The sequence below is a fragment of the Cygnus atratus genome, chromosome 20 (assembly GCF_013377495.2).
Source record: "Cygnus atratus isolate AKBS03 ecotype Queensland, Australia chromosome 20, CAtr_DNAZoo_HiC_assembly, whole genome shotgun sequence".
In the NCBI taxonomy this organism is placed as follows: domain Eukaryota; kingdom Metazoa; phylum Chordata; class Aves; order Anseriformes; family Anatidae; genus Cygnus; species Cygnus atratus.
In genome coordinates this window covers 11,469,186-11,487,612 of record NC_066381.1, presented here as the reverse complement: position 1 = coordinate 11,487,612, position 18,427 = coordinate 11,469,186, and the positions used below count along the sequence as shown (strand labels likewise).

Here is an 18,427-nt window from a genome sequence, read left to right as displayed (position 1 = left end):
TCTGAAAACAAAGAAAAAGGATAAAAGCGTCAGAGGTTTTGAATATTCTCACTCCTAAAGATATCCCTGAAGTGGTGGCTATGATGTGCCAGCCCCAGGGAAGGAGCTAAAGCCATACGGTGGGGTACCGGTGTGGCAGTGGCGTGGCAGTGCCCATCCTCTCAGAGGCACTAAGTGACCCCAGGCAGGGAGAGGAGGAGACTCAGGTGATGGGTGAAAACTGGGGCTTTTTGAAACCAGTGCTTTTGGAAATGGAATTTCCTCTCCTTTTAAGTTTTGTGGGCACTTCTGCTCAGCTACGAACTTCCTAACAAATACCATGAATTGCATGACAAGACAGACTGCAGGAACTCAAGCCTGTGGGAGAACCAGGAAACAAACTTGTAAATGCCTCCAGGCACGAAAACTCGCACGGGCACTGGTAGAGCTACAGGGTGGAAGCAAGGGTCTGGCTGCCCCTGTCCCCGGCAGGACTCAGGGCAGCCGCTGCGGCCATGCAGCAACGTCCCTGAAAACAGGTGGCAGAACTGCCATGGGGAACCAGAAGCACCCCAGAAAGAAACACATACTGCTACGTGGTGGCACTGAGGGGCACCAACCATTCCCATCATTAAACACTGCTGTTTTTCTCAGTCAGTGCTGCCTTCATCTTACAAAAGCATTTAGGATGCTTTAAGACATATTATTGATCACTTATTTAATAGTAAACACTGCAATTGGTCAATGTGGGCTATCACTAAAGGATACACATTTGACCACAGATGAGATGAATCACTGTGCACAACAGTGTTAGAAACACTTACCGCTGAAAAGTTCTTGACTTCTTTCTCCTGCTAGTGGCTCTAAATGAAAAACCAGAATACGGCTGAGTTGCAAAAAAAGGCACCAGAAGTCACCAAGCCCTCCTCCCCGCATCTCCTGTATTTATTCTCAGCAGGACCCACAGCAGCACCAGCGCTGCAGCAGGGGCAGGGGAGGTGGGACGCACCACACCAGGGGCTGCCACCGGCCGTGCCCTGCGCTGCACCCTGCCAGCACGGAGAGGCTGCCCCGTGCTGCACAGCTGTGCCCTACCGGCCTGGAGGAGCAGGGCTGTTCCTCCAGGGATGTCCCATCTCTGTCACCCTCAGTGTTCCCATGCAGACCTGCACGAGCCCGGCCCTGCCCCAGGCGGGCTCTGCCCCCGCCCCACGGCCGGGCAGGGCAGGATGCGGCCCTGCACACCCCCCTGGGAGCCGCCGCACCTACCGTGCTGGAGCTGCCGTGGCTGAGCTTGTCGAAGCGGAACTTCAGATTTGACCTTGGAGAGTTTCTGTTCTTTATATCTGCTGAAGGGTGGGGGAAAGCAAAAATAGTACTAATCCACGAGCAAGCCCGTTTGTTGAAGCTGTAGTGCTGACTGCTGTGCTACCAGCACAGCAGCCAGGCACTTTAATAGATTGTCACCAATGTTACAATATTTAGTCTATCTTGGCTGAATGTTTGGCAAAATCTGTACATTAAGTGCTTTTGATGGAATAAATTGAGGCTTAATTACATTTCACAGTGTTTCTACTGGAAATGCCACTGAAAAGGCTACAACAAATGACTGATCCATATAAGTATGGGTGGATTTCAATGCTCTTGGCAGGAAAAATGCAAAATAAACACTTTAAGCATTAAAAGAGGCTGTTTTACCCATTCAGAAATTCGCTAATAAAATAAGGAGGAGGACTTGTGGGGTGCTGGGATACAAAAAGCAAGCAAGCCAGACTGCATTTTCCAGCTTAGTTTTTCTCCTGAGCTGTTCCCAGTTACAGAGCTGTTAACAGTGGATTTGCAGCTCTGTCTATTTCGCAAAGAGCTCCTAAGTTCATGATGTGCGTTTTCCTTTGAATCGTGGTTCCTTCCGGCAGGACCACAGTGCAGGGGGAAATTAAAGGGTTGTGATGCACAGGCGAGGAGCAGACGAGACGCTGCAGACACCCCAGGGCTCCCGGAGCAGAGCGGTGTCGTCACCGCCGCGCTGCACTAACAAAGGGCCTGATTTTGCTCATGTCGACCTGTGCCTCACTTTGCTAATTGTCTGACTAAAATGGATGGAATTAGTGCAGAGTTAAGTTAGCAGCAGGGGCAATAGAGCCAGGCCCAAGGAATGCTGTTCGTTTATTAAATAATTTGTGAGTCACAGCTCATTCCTTGGAGACAGCGAGTTTCCAAGACTACTGCAAATGTCTGTCAGGAGGGAGCGGAGTAAACAGAGCCACCGCAGAAGCCACCTCTGACTTAGCAGGGAAGCGAACTCCCCATGGAAGCACAGCACCAGCACCACAGCCATGTCCCCTGGCATACCGGGCCAGGCTGCAGCCTTGGGGTGCTCAGCCACCCCTCGGTGTCCCGCAGCCGCTCCTGCTGCCCCTGCCCGGCAGCCGCTGCGATTCTGGGGCTGCCTCCCCACCCGGGGGGATGGCCCCCACACCCACCTGTGGGGCTCCTGCTCATGATGACTGGGGTGGCCGCGGCCCCCATGCTCGGGCTCTCGCTGCCAGGCGATGCGCTGTAGACAAACACGTCCTGCTTGAAGGGCGATGCCGTGGATGGCTGGCTTCCCTGCATGGGAGAGAGCGAGGCACAGCTCCATCTCCTGCAGCAAGCTTTTGTCCCAGGGCTCTGCTCACGTCTCGTTACAGCCGTGCTCATCAGAGAGCCCCCAGGAAGGCTTGTGCTCCGGAGCAGACCTCCTGCACGCCAGCCTCCTGCCCTGCCAGGCAGCACCCAGGGACCCAGGGCTGCCGAGGAACCCGCAGAGCTCCGGCTGTGTGAGCCCAGGAGCAGGAGGCGCAGGGGCTGGTGCCTACCACGCTGTCGTACTCCTCCAGCGTCTCGCTCTCCCCCGCCGTGCTGCTGAAGCTGCTGGTGCTCGAGGAGGAGCGCGAGATGTTTGACCTCCCATTCTCCTTCAGCTTGATGAATGGCCTAGGAGACAAAGCGATGCGGAAGGAAATGACATGGCTGCTGCAGGCAGAGCTGAGCGCCTCGTGGGCACCGCAGGGACCAGCTGCTCGGGGTGCTGCTAAGAGCAAACCCCCCAGACGGTGGGACAAAGCAGCTGGCCAGTGTCACCAGCAGAAACACGAGGGCCTGGCTAACTCCACACCATGTGCCTGCTCCCGTGCCTGGTTTTGGACAACTCCTGTCAAATACCGTTCCTTGCTGCTGTTCTTTTTTAAAGATGGCTATTTTCAGACCATAAAGGAGCTGTGTGCATGAATCACCAGAATCTTTTTTTTATCCCTTAATATCAAACTTATTTATACTAAGACCTGAAGATTTTGTTCAACAGTCCCTGATGGCTGTTAGCTACACAGGGGCTTGCAGGAATTTGAGCTCAGAGGAGGACTGAGCTCTGTTCTGCTCACCTGTCTTTGTTGGGGCATATTTCAGGGGAGCTGGGGTTGGATGAGGTTTCAGATTTCATCTCTTGTGATGAATGTCCCACATCTGGTGTCTTCTGGGCTCCGGAAACACTGTCACTGAGGGCACAAAAAAACAGGCTGCGTGAGTTACACAAGAGACTTAAAATGGATGGTCAAATTATATTCCTAGCACCAAATGCTAAGCTGTAAGAGTAACAGATGCTCTTTGGATACCACTGCTTTGATATAAAGCAGAAAGAAGGCATCCATGACACCATAGCTTTGAACACGGCAGAAGAAGCCCTTGTGGCTGGCTGGTGTGGAAAAGGGGGGTTACAACACCCCAGACACACTGCAAGACCTCCAGCACCAGCCAACAGCTCCTGCAATGTTTAACACGTACTGGGCATTTCTGACCTCAGCAACTAGGACAATGTCGAACTTACCACCTTGTCCTGCTCTCCGACTGGCTCTCAGACCCCGTGTGCAGGCGGGGGAACAGCCCCGACCGGCGCTTGATGGGACTCCTTGACTGGTTCTTGGCTGTGGCTGCTGGAACGGGGGGCTGAAAGAAGGAAACAGCCCACGTTCAGGGAGCAGAGCTCCGTCCTGGGAACTCCAGAGCCCAAACATCCTACTAGGAATTATGCTGCTCACAATTCTCAGCCTGCACATCTAGAAAATGTGTAATACCAGAATTTCTTTTACATCTTCTATGTACTTTGGGGCTAAAAAATAACAGGAAGCCAATCTTCTGGTTCTTCCACAAAACAAACCTGATTTGAACAACACACACAAACGCATGCTGTGCCCAGATCCTCTCCTTGCCCTTTTGTTCTCTGCCTGCTCAGGCGACTGCCACACGACACCAGCAGGGTGCAGCGCCCTGCTGGGACAGGGAGGGAGGGATGGACAGACAGAGGGACAGCAGGACGTAGGGCCACGCGGCCATGCTCACCGAGAAGGTGGTCTTGGTCACCTCGCCGCTGTTGTGCGCGATGCCCCCACTCAGGCTGCCCGGGATGCCACTGCCGTGGTGCTTCTTTTGGCTGCCCACCATCGTCTCCATGGAGTGGCTGCGCACCCGGATGGCTCTCTGTGGCCGCGAGGGACAGGGGACAGCGGGTCACCACCACATGGGGACCTGCTGCAGCCCAAAGCCTCCCCAGCCCCAGGCCCTGCCCCAGCAGAGGCACACCGGCATGCAGCCTGCCTTCTGCTTCACCCCGCAGTGCCAGCACTGCCCGCAGTGCTGCCACGTGCCAGCAGCGGCTGCTCCGGCAGCGGCAGGAGCTGTGCGGGCACCGCGGTGGGGTTCATCCCGCAGTCACGGGGTGCCAGGGCTGAGTGCGGCGGCAGGGCCAGGACAAGCCCCGGAGCCCTGGCTCCTGCCCCACGTGTGCACAACCTTCCAAAACTCCCCGAGGAACGGCAGCTGCAGCCCAGCTGTACAGCTGCATTCGGGTGCACACCCCAGCACCTCTCCCTGGATTCGGAGCAGAAGGGTCTGCAAGGAGCCCCCAGCCCTCCCTGCTGCCTGCACTGCTGACAGGTCCGTCTACCAGCCCCTAAACATCACAGCGGTGGAGGCTTCACATCCTCATCAGCACAAGTGTTCCTGGTCTTCAGCACGCTTATGCTTGATAAACACATCCCGCCCAAAGTGCTTCTGCTGCTCATTTGGCCCGCTTGTCTCTGCAGTGGTCATGGAGGAGAGCTGAGCCGTGTCCCTGTGGCAGCTGCCAGCAGCTGCAGCCTGTGGCTGCTCCTCAGCCTTCATCCCTCCAGACCCAGCAGTGCCCTTTCTGCGCTCCTTGCTCCCTGCAGCTCCAGACATGCTTTCTCCAGACATGCTTTCTCCAGACATGCTTTTTAACCCACTCTCAAAGCTGGGAGGCTGGCTGCATGATGATTCCCATGCAGCCTTTGGCACCATGCTATTCAGCAAACCACAGCCTTCTCCCAGCAGGCCTGAGACATCTGTGCCGATTTTGGTGTAGGCTGGTTATCAGGAAGAAGTTCCCAGGACAAGGTCTGGTGCCCTTGCTCTCTCCAGACCAGGTGCTGGCTCCAATCCGCTGACAGAGACCAGAGTGGTGCTGTGCTTGGTGTGAACACAAAGGGATGTGTAGTGTTCCAAGTCCGCCAGAAAAAGGACCAAAGGCACGGCTCTGTGAGCATGAATTGCACAAGCAGGGAATGAGGACAACTTTAATGTGTTTTGACTCAAAACTGTGGTAACCAGAGCTGCGCATACTGGAGGCAGAGACCTTTTGTAAATCTGAACACTCATTTTGGATGCTTAAACAGGACCTGAGCTATTTTTAAAGCCTTCTCTCAGTTGTTGTCCTGAGCACTTACAAATAAGACCACGAGATCTTTTGAAAGTCTGGCACACACTATGAAAAGCAACAGTGAAATGCACAAGTTAAAAAAAAATCTATACACTTATTTTAATTACTGTAGTCACCATAGTAACTGGAGACCAAACTGGACTATGATACCAGTGTGCCAATTACATTGCAGCTATTACCTTCTGAATTTCTGCTGTGCTATCTACCATGCCATGGCTACATTCTTCTCCAACCCATTCAATGACAGCTCAAGGTAAAGAGATGTCAGAGGGAACTAGCCAGCAAGGGGCATATTTCTGAAGGCATCCAGCACTGCATCCCATGGTGCACGGGCACCGCTTTGCTGCCAGCTTCAGCCAGTTGTAAAACCCCACAGGTACTGAACTCTGCTGCACCCTGCAGAGCCCAGCTTGCACAGGGACCACGGTGTCCCCAGCAGCCCCGCGCTCAGCCCCTCCTGCCCCTCGAGTAACGAACTGCAAGCAAGCGTCCATCAGACCGGATTTATTAGGATCAGCAACTCATACAAAATTTGTCAGTCTCTGCAAGTGAAAGCAGCAGGTCGTTCTGCTGCCAGCCGCCCTGGCTGCCCACGACATGCAGGGAGGAAGGTCCCTTCTTGGCACTGCTGAAGCCACAGAGCCCTGTGGTGCTCCCAGCACCCACCTGCCGCCCGGCACAGCCCCTCGCCCCGGCACCGCTTCGTGTACGGCATGTCCCCGAGGGCCAGCACTCCGAGAGCCACGGTGCCCACGGAGAGGCCAGGAGGGAGCAGGCCAAGGGCTGGCTCACCGATGTGGTGCAACGGGCAAACAGAAATGGAGCAGATCTCGTCTTGCCCTGCTCCCAGCCCTCCGTGCTTGCCACTTCCCTGCCCCATGTTTACTCCAGGAACAAACTGCGCAGGAGGTAAGCTAGCAAGCAGCCCAGCAGTGCGGTCCCGAGGTGGCAGGGCAAGCACAAGCCAGCTCCAGAAGCTGGATGCACCACACGCCCCAGGACACCCTGAAATGCCAAGAAAGCAAAGTGCACCTTCTCATACACAAAGGTGTATGAGAAAACAATCATTTAACATCGATGTCTCAGACTGGGAAGTATGCTGTGACAGACGACTGCATGGTACCCCTGGTTCTGCAGCCCATCTCGTACCTACACGGGACACAGCTGAGCCTCCACCCCCCTCCTCAGTGAGGGACCAGAAAAAACCCCTCAGCACTGCTCATCCCACCTCCACAGCTGCCTGCGGTACGGTGAGGTTCACCTCATTCAAGTGCCTCTTTCTCTATGATAAAGAGAAAGCTGTGCCTATAGCACAGCTCCAGGAGTTGTCTCCAGCACTGCACCTGTGCAATCCTCCCTGCCCACTGCAGCAAGGGACACCACGGCACCAGCGGCCATCCCTGCCACAGCTGTGGCCAAAGCCACCTGGAGCGGGACAGGGAGAGGTGCGGAGGAGATGTGTGCCCAGAGCCAGGGCATAGGCGTCACCCACCATGGGGATGGGGAGCCCCAGCCGGGCGCTCCATGCATCACCCCCTGTACACAGCCGGTTCAGGGGGCAAGTCCTTCCCAGCGACTCCCCATCACTATCTTACAGAAGCCCTTGCAAGAGGCTTCTGGCCATGGCTGCTGCCCAGGGACATTGTCCAAAAGCCTTCCCTCCTTTACCAGGGCTGTTCCCTGCTAACTCACAGATCGGTGTCCGTACCTGGAACGGTCACCCAGAATTTCCTCCAGGTCGTTCATTTCTTTCTTCTCCTTTTTCCCAGTTCACTCTTCTGCTGTCCCCACTTACACCCATCCTACACCTTCACCCTGGCATGGCAGCACCTTCCCTCCCTCGACACCCAGCACCTCTCACTGCAGCTCCTGTTGTGCTTGACACCAGCTGCCTCCCACCAGCCGCCCACCCGCAGCGCAGCACGCCCGGTGCTCAGCCCCGAAGATGTTTTGCCCACCCCCGGCACGTTTTAACCTTGCTTTTGGCTAGGGACTGGGGCTTACCTTGAATGATTCCAGAAAGCCTCCATGCCCTCCATTCTCCAGTTTGTCCTCCTCGGGCCCCAGCCCCAGCATGGTCTGGGTGTGCCCGTGGAGCTCGTCGTGCAGGTTGTCCAGCAAGGCGGCACGCGTTCGGTCCTGGGGAGTGACAGCCGGCTCAGCCGGGGACCGGCCTCGGGCGCGAGGACGCCCGCCTGCTTGCGCTGCTGGCGAGTGCTGGCCTGGCTCAGTGCCAGGAAGAGCAGTTTGGGAGGAGAAATGGAGAGCCCTCTGCACCCTGCCGCACACCTCCCAGCCCTCGCACAGAGCACCGCGGGGTGGTAGGGGGTGGTTCGGGGTGGTACGGGGTGTTGCAGGGTGCTATAGGGCAGTTTGGGGTGGCACGAGGCAGAAGGCAGTGAGCGTTACCTCCAGCTTTGCAAACTTGTCTGACTTGCAGCAGGCGTTCTCAGCATTGATGAGCTTGGTCAGCAGGAACTCCCTGAACTCGGGGCTCTGGGGGAGCAAGAGAGGCAAGGCTGAATACCAGCCATCGTACTGCTCCTGGCAATTCTGGTAGCATAACCCTACGGACGCGACAACGAGCAGTGCCCCGGGGAGCCGCAGCTGCCACCCTGCAGGGGTGATGCTGCACGATGATGCACCGTGCACAGCCTCCTGCCTTGCCACAGACCCACGGTCCTCCCTACCAATAATGTGTAAAACTCACAAATCACGTTTCCCCCAACAGGGCATGCTTTGAAGCATCCTGGGCACACACATATATTCCTGGTGACTTGGCACACGCTTTCGGACCCGTGTCTCACCTTCTGAAACACCGGCGGGCTTGGCAGTGGCGGGCCAAAGGAGGGGACGTCCTCGCGGGCTGTGACGGAGACCTGCAGGGCCAGGAGGAGCCGGTGGGGCAGGGGCACGAGGGCAGCACCCAGTGCGGCCCCTGCGCCCCGGGCGATGCTCCCAGCCTGGCAGAGGTGCCCCCGCTCACCGACAGTGGCACCCAGAGCTGACGGGGCAGGACTGACTACAGTGCTGTTTACATTTACTTCCTATGAATTTTGTTTTCATTCATGGCCCTAAGTGGTGTGCTTTCAGCTTGAAATATGATGTTCTACTGACCTCCTGATGGAAAGCGGAGGGAGAGCAGGGTTTTTGCTACCCACACTTGAGTGCTGTGTTTAGGAGGGCATGAGCTGTCCTGAGGTTTATTCAAGTATTTAGTCAAAAAATCCTTAGTAAAAAGTCCAAAATTCTTAATAAATGAGCATGCTACTACATGTGCATATATTTTATACATGCACTTGAGTATGTATACACACGCTATGTAATAGTACATACATATATACACACAAATATTTATATGTACATTCAATATATACATACTCCAGTTATGTATATATCACTGAGCACACATAAGTGAATGTGAAATTTGGAATTTAAATCTGTCCTACTACACAGTTACATACAAACAACACACATACAAGTGAGCTGGGCGTGAAGTGCCTGCAGAGGAAACAAAGACATCCGTGACAGTGAGCAGAGCTCCACGGGCAGCATCTCATGCCTGGGGCCAAAGCAAACATCAACACGTGCAAGTTGAGATTCCCCCTACCTTGTAGGATGTGTTATCTGTCTCGGGGTTTTCCACCTGTACAACAATGTAGGCGTGCAAGAAATTGGAGGCAATCATGTCTGGGACGAACGGCGTGTTCTCTTCTTGAAAGATAATTGCCACAATGTCATTGCCAATGTGTCTCTTCCTCTGCAGCTGAGCGGAAAGGGAAAACGTGGTTGGTAAAAGCAGGCAGCTCTGCCACATCAGTGTCGTGTGTGCAGGCTCCTGCAAATCGGGAGCACAGGCAGCCGCAGCCTTCACCAGGGGTCAGGGTGCTCTGGAGCATGGACTTCTGCGGTTCTGGCACTGGGTAGATCACAGCTCCCACACGGCTGGGTGTAGCACTGGCACATGACTGCTGGAAGGCGTCTGTACATCTCTTACCTGCTGCGTATCTCCTTCAGTAAAAGGCAGCTTTGTAGAGACGTGAAACATGATCTCCCTGTCCCTGAACATGGTGTACACAGACTCGGCCCCGGTCTGCCCGTGGCTGACATCCAGGCCTCCTCGAAAACTAGAAACGAAGAGAAAGTCAGGGAGAAATGAAGAAATATTAATTGAAAGCTTACCAAAGCCTACAGGCGGTTGTCAGGGACAAGGTGATAGAACAAACCAGCTCATTTATCTTTATCTAGTAGCTAGCAAATGGGAAAGAACAAATCACGTGTCATATATTGTAACCGAGCATCCTGGTACCAGTCTGGAGCTCAGGGCAGGCAACGCGGTAACAGCGATGGGCTCAGAGCTGGCACCAGCCGTGGGCATCCGCAGCGGCCATGAGGCTGAGCACCGTACAGCTGCTCCCAGCCCAAATCTGCTGAACCCGACCCCGCGGCACAGCGCTCAACACGGCGTGTGCTTCCATGGAAGTCTCTCATTTACAGCTGAGTATCACCAGATATCGCCTCCAAACTGCAGGAAAGGAAGATCTCTCTTGGCAGTTCCAATTTTTCTGAAAAACTCCGCCAATTTTGAAAAACAAGCCAAGGCTATATTTGCTTCTTCTTTGTGCTGCTCATGAATAAGATGACTTCTGTTCTCGTATGAGAGGTACTTTACATACTATATGGTGTCCTGTTAAATTTATTTATAAAATCATTCTTTTTACTTACCCTTTAAAGTCCTGCAGCGTTATGGTGTCTCCCAACAAATTCAAGAAGTTCTTGAAGGCAGCGCTCTCCTCATTATTGCCAAACAACTCTTCCTCCTGGGTCTACGGGACACATGAGCCCATCTCAGGAGGGCAGCCAACGCAAAAGGGCTGCGCCGCTCCCGGCAGCCTGCACCTCCCAGCGAGGCAGGACAGGGCCGGGCTGCAGCCACACCGAGAGGGCTCCAGGGGCTGGGGACGCTCCCACGCTGCCAGCACCCGCTCTGCACCACCAAACGTGCTGTGCACCACCACAACGTGCTCAGCACCCGCTCTGCACCACCGAACGTGCCTCCCAGCTGCCAGCGCAGCATAAGCCACAGCGTGGGAAGGTTCAAAGCCCTTTCAGCCACCAAGAAATTCCAGCAGTAAAGCTGCTGAGAACAACTTCTGACCAAAAGAAAGAGACGTGACGATAAAGCAGGGGTAATACTGGAACACAGATTAATATTTCATTGGAAAAATCTGTCTTAATCATCCTTTGTGTGGTATATTTCAAAACAACAAGACCGTAATTATGGTCTTCCATGAGTTACTCAATCCAAAATAAAATGCAATATATAAGGATAATTAGGGTGCCTGTCAGAATAATCTTTGGTAAATTATAAGACTCAGCTGTCTCCGTGCTTCGCATCCAGTGTTCCTAGGCTAATGAAAGCATTTTCAGCAAACGCATGTCTGCATAGCCTACAGCCTTCCAAAACAAATGTAACGGTCTCACTGTCTAAACATACATCTGATTAAAACACCACGGCTGCTAAAATGCATTTTCACATCCATTTTTCCCTACAGCCGCTTGCAGGCTGATTTTCATATTGATTTTTCTTCAGCCACATCATATTTTGAGTCAGGGAAACATCCAAGTAGTAAGAAATGCATTATTCGTAAGGACACCAGTGACGCGGTGTGTCACACGTGCCAAAATTAACTACAGGGCCAAATTTCAGGCTCAGGGGTCCCACACGTCTCCTGACAAAGAAGCCCTGGTGCCGCAGGACATGCTCCTTGAGCACGATGCGGGGATTACTCACCTGCCTGAACTTCTGGTAGATCACACCAAACTTGAATGTGTTGTTGACTTCGTGTTCATCGTAAGACACTATCATCTGGGACGCCTGGAGTGAAACAAACCACAATTTCATTCAGTGGTCCAAACCAGCGACCACCACAGGGGCCCTGCCGCCATGAGCGCCGGCCCTGCCATGGCCGCAGCAGGCAGCAACCCCGCTCTGCTGAACCAGTGCTTGCCGTGTGGGCACGCCTCTGAGGCGTCTGTCAGCCTGAAGTGGGCAGCGGCTGCTCTCAGACTTCCAGGTGATGGTTTGGTAGCAACATGAGTAATGAAAATGGATGAATGAATTGCCTTCATCTCGGCTACATCAAAGGGCGGTGAAACTGCCTCGTAACACACTGCTGGGCCTGCCACATAAAAAGTCTGCCACATAAAAGGTAGTTGAAAATGATGGATTTGCTCTATAACTTCCCCATAATGGGTTTCTGTGGCAGCACAAGAGCACGCTCTAGGCCAAGCGATCCCGGAGTGGGGGGACAAGCTAGTCCCGGCCCTGTCACCAGCAAGGACAACCTGCTGTGCCCTGCAGGGACTGCTGATAAAACACCGTGCTGGTAAAACACCGCGTCCTGCCACGGAGCCAACCGTCCATCGCGGCTTCCCTTCCCACACAGCTTCTCAAGCACAAGCTCAACACTTTTCTCTGGGTTTCAAGTCAACCTTAAGGCATCAAACCAAGGCTGTTTCACACCTCACAGCCTTTCCCTCCTTCTCCATGGCCTGGGGCAGGTGCTGTGATGCCTGGGAGGACAGCTCCCAAACAAGACCATGGTGGGTGCACGCAGGTCCTACCCCAGATCCTATAATGCTGAGCCCAGATAAAAACAGTATCTTACACCCTGCATCTATACAAAGCACTGAGGGGAACTTTCTCAAAGGGACAGAGCTAGGAAGATGCAGTACAAGTGCCTATGCTCTGTATCAGAGCTTCTGGGTCATGGGAGAAAGGGAGAATTAACCCTACCTGTCCTTGGTGAATGTGCAACCAACTTGGGTAAGATCCTCACCTTGGGATACAGAACTGGGTTAAACTTCAGTCCGGAGGCATCATCGCAGAAGGCCTGAGAGCAAGGGAAAAGTGTCATCAGCCCCCGCAGGAGCGCTGGGACCCTGCCTGGAGCCTTGCCAGCAGGCAGCCACAGGCAGCCCGGCTTGGGAAATCCAAAGGAATGGCTGCAAGTGTCTCATCAGGGAGCCAAACCCTGCACCAGACTGTGGGAGCTCCCCCTCTGCATCCCCCCTGCTTTGGGATGCCCTGTGGCCCGTCGGCTGCCAAACTGCAGAAGTAGCAAGACAGCTCGCAGGTCTCCCCACGGGTGCTGCTTCTTCCTCCCCTTCCCCCTGAAATCACCCAGCCACCTGCCCGGGATCAGGCAGGAGCCAGGGGCAGGGCCGGCAGCACACCCCAGCAGCAGAACCCAGGCCCCACAGGCCCAGCACCAGTGGCACAGGCTTCGCCGAACGCTCCACGTCCGCACAGCAGGCACCCCGTGCCGGTTACCTTTGCAATCTGTGGGATGCTAGGCAGCTTGCTAAATCCTGCCAGAGGGATCCTTTCATGCAATGTCTTCACTTTGGACCTGGCAAAGAAAAAGAAATGAACGGATGCTCGGGAGGATCCTGCGATACCAGATGCACCGGAGCTTCCCCGCATGCCAGCCATGGCTGGCTCTGTGGCGTGCTCGCCGCAGGAGGCTCTGCCGGGCCCTGGGAGATGTTCTGCTGGACTTGCTGGGCTGGGTTAACAAGCAAAGGCTCATTTTTTCTTTTAATCTCTGCAGATCTTAAAATATTCATAGTTTGGAGGAGAAATGAGACAACAGTTCAGCCACCCTGGGCCTTGTCAGATTACAGGAAGGACAGTGACAGATATGACAGATATTACCCAGTGTCACGGAGAGTTCCACACTCAGTTTCAGCAGCATATCAAAGCCTTGTGTTCATTATCAGAAGTCAGGCAGTCACAACACAGGACGATGCCTCTGGCTTCCCACCCAACCCAAGCCCTTCCACGCAGGTGACACGTGTGTGCTGCCAGCACACCTACAGTATTTAGAGCGGAAACAAAGCAAGAGCCTTCCAAAGAGAAAACACTTTGCTAAGCACTGTGCTTCTTTTCTCCATACCTGAGTATAATCCTTAAGTATTCAGTGCCATCTGCCTCCTCACACTTAATAGAAAGAATCAGATTTCCCAGGCTGCTGGCCGTACAGTAAAAATTTAAATGGTCCTACAAATAGAGAAAGCAGGTTAAGGTGGCTCACCTTGCACACAGCAGGAGACTGCCATGCACCCCCCCGGGCTCCTGCAGGTGTCTGGGCACGGTAGCCGTTGCTGCACACCAGCCATCCCTTCTCCTTGCAAGAAGGCAAATTGTAAAATTTGCCTATTTTGCTCACAACTGTAGGATTACTTTTTTTCTCCTGGGCAGGGTGGGAGCATTTTTCAGCTGCCTCCTTGCTGCCTCTGGCACCTACCTTCCCCAGAAAATGCTTCCTGTAGGCTCTGGCCTCTCCTTTGCACTCCAGCTTGTACCCGTAGGTGCTGGGGCTGAGGTTTTCTTCCTCCTCCTCGCAGATGCTGCTGTCGGACGAGGTGGGCGTGCCAAGGTTTTCCGGGTCTTCGATCCAGTATCCCCCAAACTGAGGCAGGATGATCAGTGGGTAGGGGCTGCCCTTCTCAAGGATCTGGGGAGGAATGGGGAAGCTGGGCAGCGCCGGGGTGCAGCCGTGTGGCCTCGTTGCCCCCACCCTGGCTGCCCCTCCCGCAGCAGCCCCCAGCCCTGCACCGCAGGGCAGATCCTGCCCCTCTCCAGTGCCTCTTCCCTCCCCTTGAAGAGGGCTCATGTGCTGCCCAGGAAAAGCTCAGCCACAGAGATGGAGCAAGGTGAGAGGAAATGGGGTTTGTACAGCTCCTGCTGGGAACAGGCTCTCTGCACACTCCCCTTCTGTCAGCACTTCTGGAAAGGCATTGCCCCAGCGTGTTTCACAGCACCCACCTCATCGATGCTGGGGTACGGGATGTAGTCTTCCTGGAAAAAGGAATCACAACACCACCTATGAGTATTTGCTCCCTGCTAGCCGTCCCTTAAAACCACAGCCTTTCCCAGCACAATCGGGGAGTGCTGCCCAGTGAGCTGGTCCTGCCAATCCGCGCCCCAAACCTGACCCAGGCGCTGAGCGGCGAGGTCGGGAGAGGCGGCTGAGCCCCCGGCACGGCCCGGATCTGGCCTGTGAGCCCCCAGCATCCTGTCCTGCTGCACCCCGCTCCCCCGACCAGTTAGTGGTACAAGCTTCTCCATGCCTCATACAAAACCCAACGATTTTAAATCACTCTCCACTGAAGTACACAGGTTTGGACACAAAGCTGGATTAGAGATTTACATGCACCACTCTCTTATCTTTGCAATTCAATCAGCACCTTGCTTTTAGATAACACTTAAATCCTCTTTAGTCCTTACAGTGACTGTCTCTGGCTACAAACATTAAAGCCCAGATTTGTAGAGATAGGGGGGGGTGCTTGAAAAGATCCATGCAAGAAAAAAAAATTCAACAAACCTTATGCTTTTGGCTTCCAGTCCTCTGTTCTTCAAGTTTTGGTGCCTGTTTGGAACAAAACCAACAGACAGAATAACAAAGATGTTTTCAGCAGTGCAGGGGGTGCCGGCAGGGCAGGGCAGGACGTTTCACGACAGTCACCCTGAGGCAGCGGCAGGAGCGGAGCCGACTGCGGGGAGCCGGCACACCGCGAAACAGGGACGGACATGGGGAGGGCAAGCCTGGGAAACAGACCTCACTGACACACCGCTGCTCACCTGCATTTTCTCCAGCATTTCGAAGAATTCTGCAGACTGAAAAAGAAAAGAGAGAAATCGCCTGTCCGACTGAAGCGGGCACGAGGTCAGGCAGCCCCAGCCCAGGCCGCAGCCGGGCGCTCCTCCCGCTGGCGGCCGGCAGCCCCGGCGGTGCCCGGTGCCTTGGCGTGCCTCAGAGCCTGCCCTGCTCTCGTGCAGTTCAACCTGCAAATAACACTCACCCCGGACAATTTCCCAGCCTGCCTTGTGTAAAGTTTGATAAAGGCTCTTTAGTTATTTCTTTTTCTAATCACATCAGTGCTGGCACCGTAGTTTGGACAACCTCTTTGGGTCCCTTTTGTTCCCAGTTTTTTCTCAGGCCATTCAGTCCCACGTTTCTAGCTCCCTGCAGTGCTGACACGGGCTGGAGGCATGGTCCGGAGCGGCTCAGCTGTCCTGACCCCATGGCCAGGCAGCATATCCCGCTCTCACAGCCTGTCACCAGCCCTGCCGCTGCCAGGGGCTTCCACATCCCGCCAGCATCCCGGCCCCCCGGCACCTCTGGATGGGCTGAGAGTTTGGGGCAGGCTCGCGGGTGCACGACCACAGACAAGAGGGGGGATCGGAGGAAATGCTGCTCCTGTCTCGCCCTACCTGCACTTCCCAGAGCCCCTCACTCCTGTGCTGGTGCTGCCGGGGTAGCTGGGGCACAGCAGGCAAGGGCAGGACCAGGGCAAGGGCATGGGAAAACCCGCTCTCTGCGGCCAGCGCCGGCTCCTCAACACACCAGCACCTGCAGGGCTGTCCCCTTGGCAGTACAGCCGCTGGGGACATCAGCTGCATGGTCCCCCACCCTCACATGGCCTGTCCTGCTCCTGGGTACGTGCAAATAGATTATCTAGGCAGACTCCAGCTGTCAACACTGGGGCACTCCCAGTAAACCAATATGTGGCTTTGCTGGAGATATGGTGAAGCAGCTTCTTTCCTCCTCTCCCCAACCTCCTTTAATCTGCATTTGCTCTGGCTATCCATCGCTGCGTCTGCAGGAGGCTGGATGATGGTTCACACTGCTGAGAAGAGGCTGGGGGTACAGCCTCCCTTCGGTCTGGGCAGGGAGAGCAGGAAGCAGGACCGGTAGCACCGGCACTGTTGGTTCTCAGAAGCTCTGTGCAGAAGAGGTCTGCAGGACATAGGGCAGGACATAGGGCAGGGGCGTCACGGCACCGCGCCAAAGAGCACGGCACTGGGGTAAGTAACAGTGAACTCTAGACTAAACTGAATTTTTCAAAAGACAGAAAAGAGAGAAAAAGGAGAGAAAGAGGTGAAGAAATGAAAAACACTGGTTTTCTTTCCAATAAACATAGCAAGCCAAAGTGAGGCTTGCTGCATGAGCAGCCCAGTGGCTGCTCCAGTTCACAGCAGCTGTGGTGGAAGGAAGACACAGCAGCACAGCCAGGGACTAGCACACCCCAGAAGCAGCCTTGGCCATATTTCTACCCTTAGACTATGCCCCTTTTTTATCTCCTGCACCTGCAGCAGGAAAAAAATGAACCCAGGGTTCAAAAGAGCTCTGTGCCCAAACTAGTAGCACTTTAAAAAGGCTTTTCCTTATTTCAAGCTCCTTTTAAGGTCCACTTTATCTTCAGGTCTCTACAATGGACACATGCTCTTTGAGACAATTAAAATAGTTTTCAGGTCCCACTGCCAGCAGCTAGGACCAGGCAGGCAAAACCACAGGGCTAAACTTGATCCAACTTCTAAAGTGAGTTCCGGTAGAAAATGTGTACACACATTTAATAAACCAAACAGCAGTCTGTACCCATTAGGAATTTATGCATACTTGAAGCTAAGCTTTACTGGGCCACAAATATTTTGGTAATTACAGTTAAGACAATTATACCTTTGTGTCGCTCAGTCGGAAGTTATGTCACCTGCAGTGGATTTAGCCAACACAGAGTTTATCCTTACTCCAGTTGAGTCACCGAGCCTATCTGCTCCGAATTGCCATGACTGCATCTGCTTTTTAAATGCAAGCAAAGGCAACACGAGTGTGGAAAGTCATTACCCCTGCCTCCTTAGGCAGGGCAAACCTGTCCAGTAGCTTGTACTAATGACCTCAGGAACGCAAAATACTCAAGCCGAAAATGGTAGAGTTGTTATTCCCTTCCTGCTCACATGTCCATCCTCCCTCACAGCTAAATGTGTTACCCTGACAGCACAGAGAAGGGATGCACAGCATCACATCCCAGCATTCCAGTACAGAAAAGTACATTTATTCCTCTCCTTCAGCACAGAGTCTGGCCCAAAGGCAGGTTAGCTGGGGCAGTGTCTGCAGAACCCCGCAGCACCCTGGAGGCACGTTTCAGCAATCAGGTGCCTGTGGACTAGGAGCGACTCAGCAGAAGCAGCAGCACAGCCAGTAAATGCCCACGTTGAAGGTTTCCAAAGAAAATGACACCCAGAAAGAAAACTGAAAGAGATAAGTAAGAAGTTAGACTGCGCCAGGAGAGCGCGGCTGAGGACCAAGCACACGGAGGTGCTCGCAGCCAGGCGCCTGCCCTGCACCTTCTCCCCGCGCTCCCTGGGGGCGGCACGGCACTCACCAGCAGGCCCCGTAGGAAATCCATCATCTTCCCCACATCGCCCCTGCCGCATCAGCCAGGACAGCTGTCTTCACGCCCCGGGAGCTGCTGCTGCTATCACACGTCCTGACGGGAGCCCAGTGTGGAGCGGCAGAGGCTGAGTGCCAGCCTGGACACCATCCCCAGCCCCGACACCTCCCCTCGTTAATGTTTCTCCAAGCCAGAGGCACTGCAGGACTGCTGCTTTGTTATTTAAAAGGGTGGCTCCGCGGGGAAATGCCTGAAACAGGTTGGGCAGGAAGCAGGCAAAGGTTTGAACACTGGTGTGGCTCCAGGAGGGCGGCGGGCACGCAAGAGATGCAGCAGGGGAGCCAAGGGGAGGGCAGGAGGTGATGGGAAGGGGAACGCTGGGTTTGCTCCCACCAAGCCCACGTCCCCATCTCCCCAGTCCTGCTGCACAGCTACACC

At 54.4% G+C, this 18,427-nt stretch overlaps 1 protein-coding gene across 1 annotated transcript in view; it reads right to left on the bottom strand.

Moving 5' to 3' along the window:
* Positions 1–833: 833 nt before the first annotated feature.
* The window catches only part of RAP1GAP2 (RAP1 GTPase activating protein 2), a 74,868-nt gene continuing 57,274 nt past the window's right edge, over positions 834–18,427 (bottom strand). The window contains exons 5-25 of the mRNA XM_050714823.1: positions 15,399–15,434; positions 15,142–15,186; positions 14,583–14,615; positions 14,062–14,271; positions 13,711–13,814; positions 13,086–13,164; positions 12,592–12,645; positions 11,544–11,627; positions 10,475–10,575; positions 9,747–9,876; positions 9,360–9,515; positions 8,557–8,628; positions 8,159–8,245; positions 7,754–7,888; positions 4,354–4,491; positions 3,842–3,960; positions 3,399–3,512; positions 2,838–2,955; positions 2,463–2,589; positions 1,249–1,325; positions 834–842 (exon numbers count right to left, since the gene is read on the bottom strand). Coding sequence (XP_050570780.1) covers positions 834–842; positions 1,249–1,325; positions 2,463–2,589; positions 2,838–2,955; positions 3,399–3,512; positions 3,842–3,960; positions 4,354–4,491; positions 7,754–7,888; positions 8,159–8,245; positions 8,557–8,628; positions 9,360–9,515; positions 9,747–9,876; positions 10,475–10,575; positions 11,544–11,627; positions 12,592–12,645; positions 13,086–13,164; positions 13,711–13,814; positions 14,062–14,271; positions 14,583–14,615; positions 15,142–15,186; positions 15,399–15,434 — 2,028 coding nt within the window. The remainder of the gene's footprint in view (positions 843–1,248; positions 1,326–2,462; positions 2,590–2,837; positions 2,956–3,398; positions 3,513–3,841; positions 3,961–4,353; positions 4,492–7,753; positions 7,889–8,158; positions 8,246–8,556; positions 8,629–9,359; positions 9,516–9,746; positions 9,877–10,474; positions 10,576–11,543; positions 11,628–12,591; positions 12,646–13,085; positions 13,165–13,710; positions 13,815–14,061; positions 14,272–14,582; positions 14,616–15,141; positions 15,187–15,398; positions 15,435–18,427) is intronic.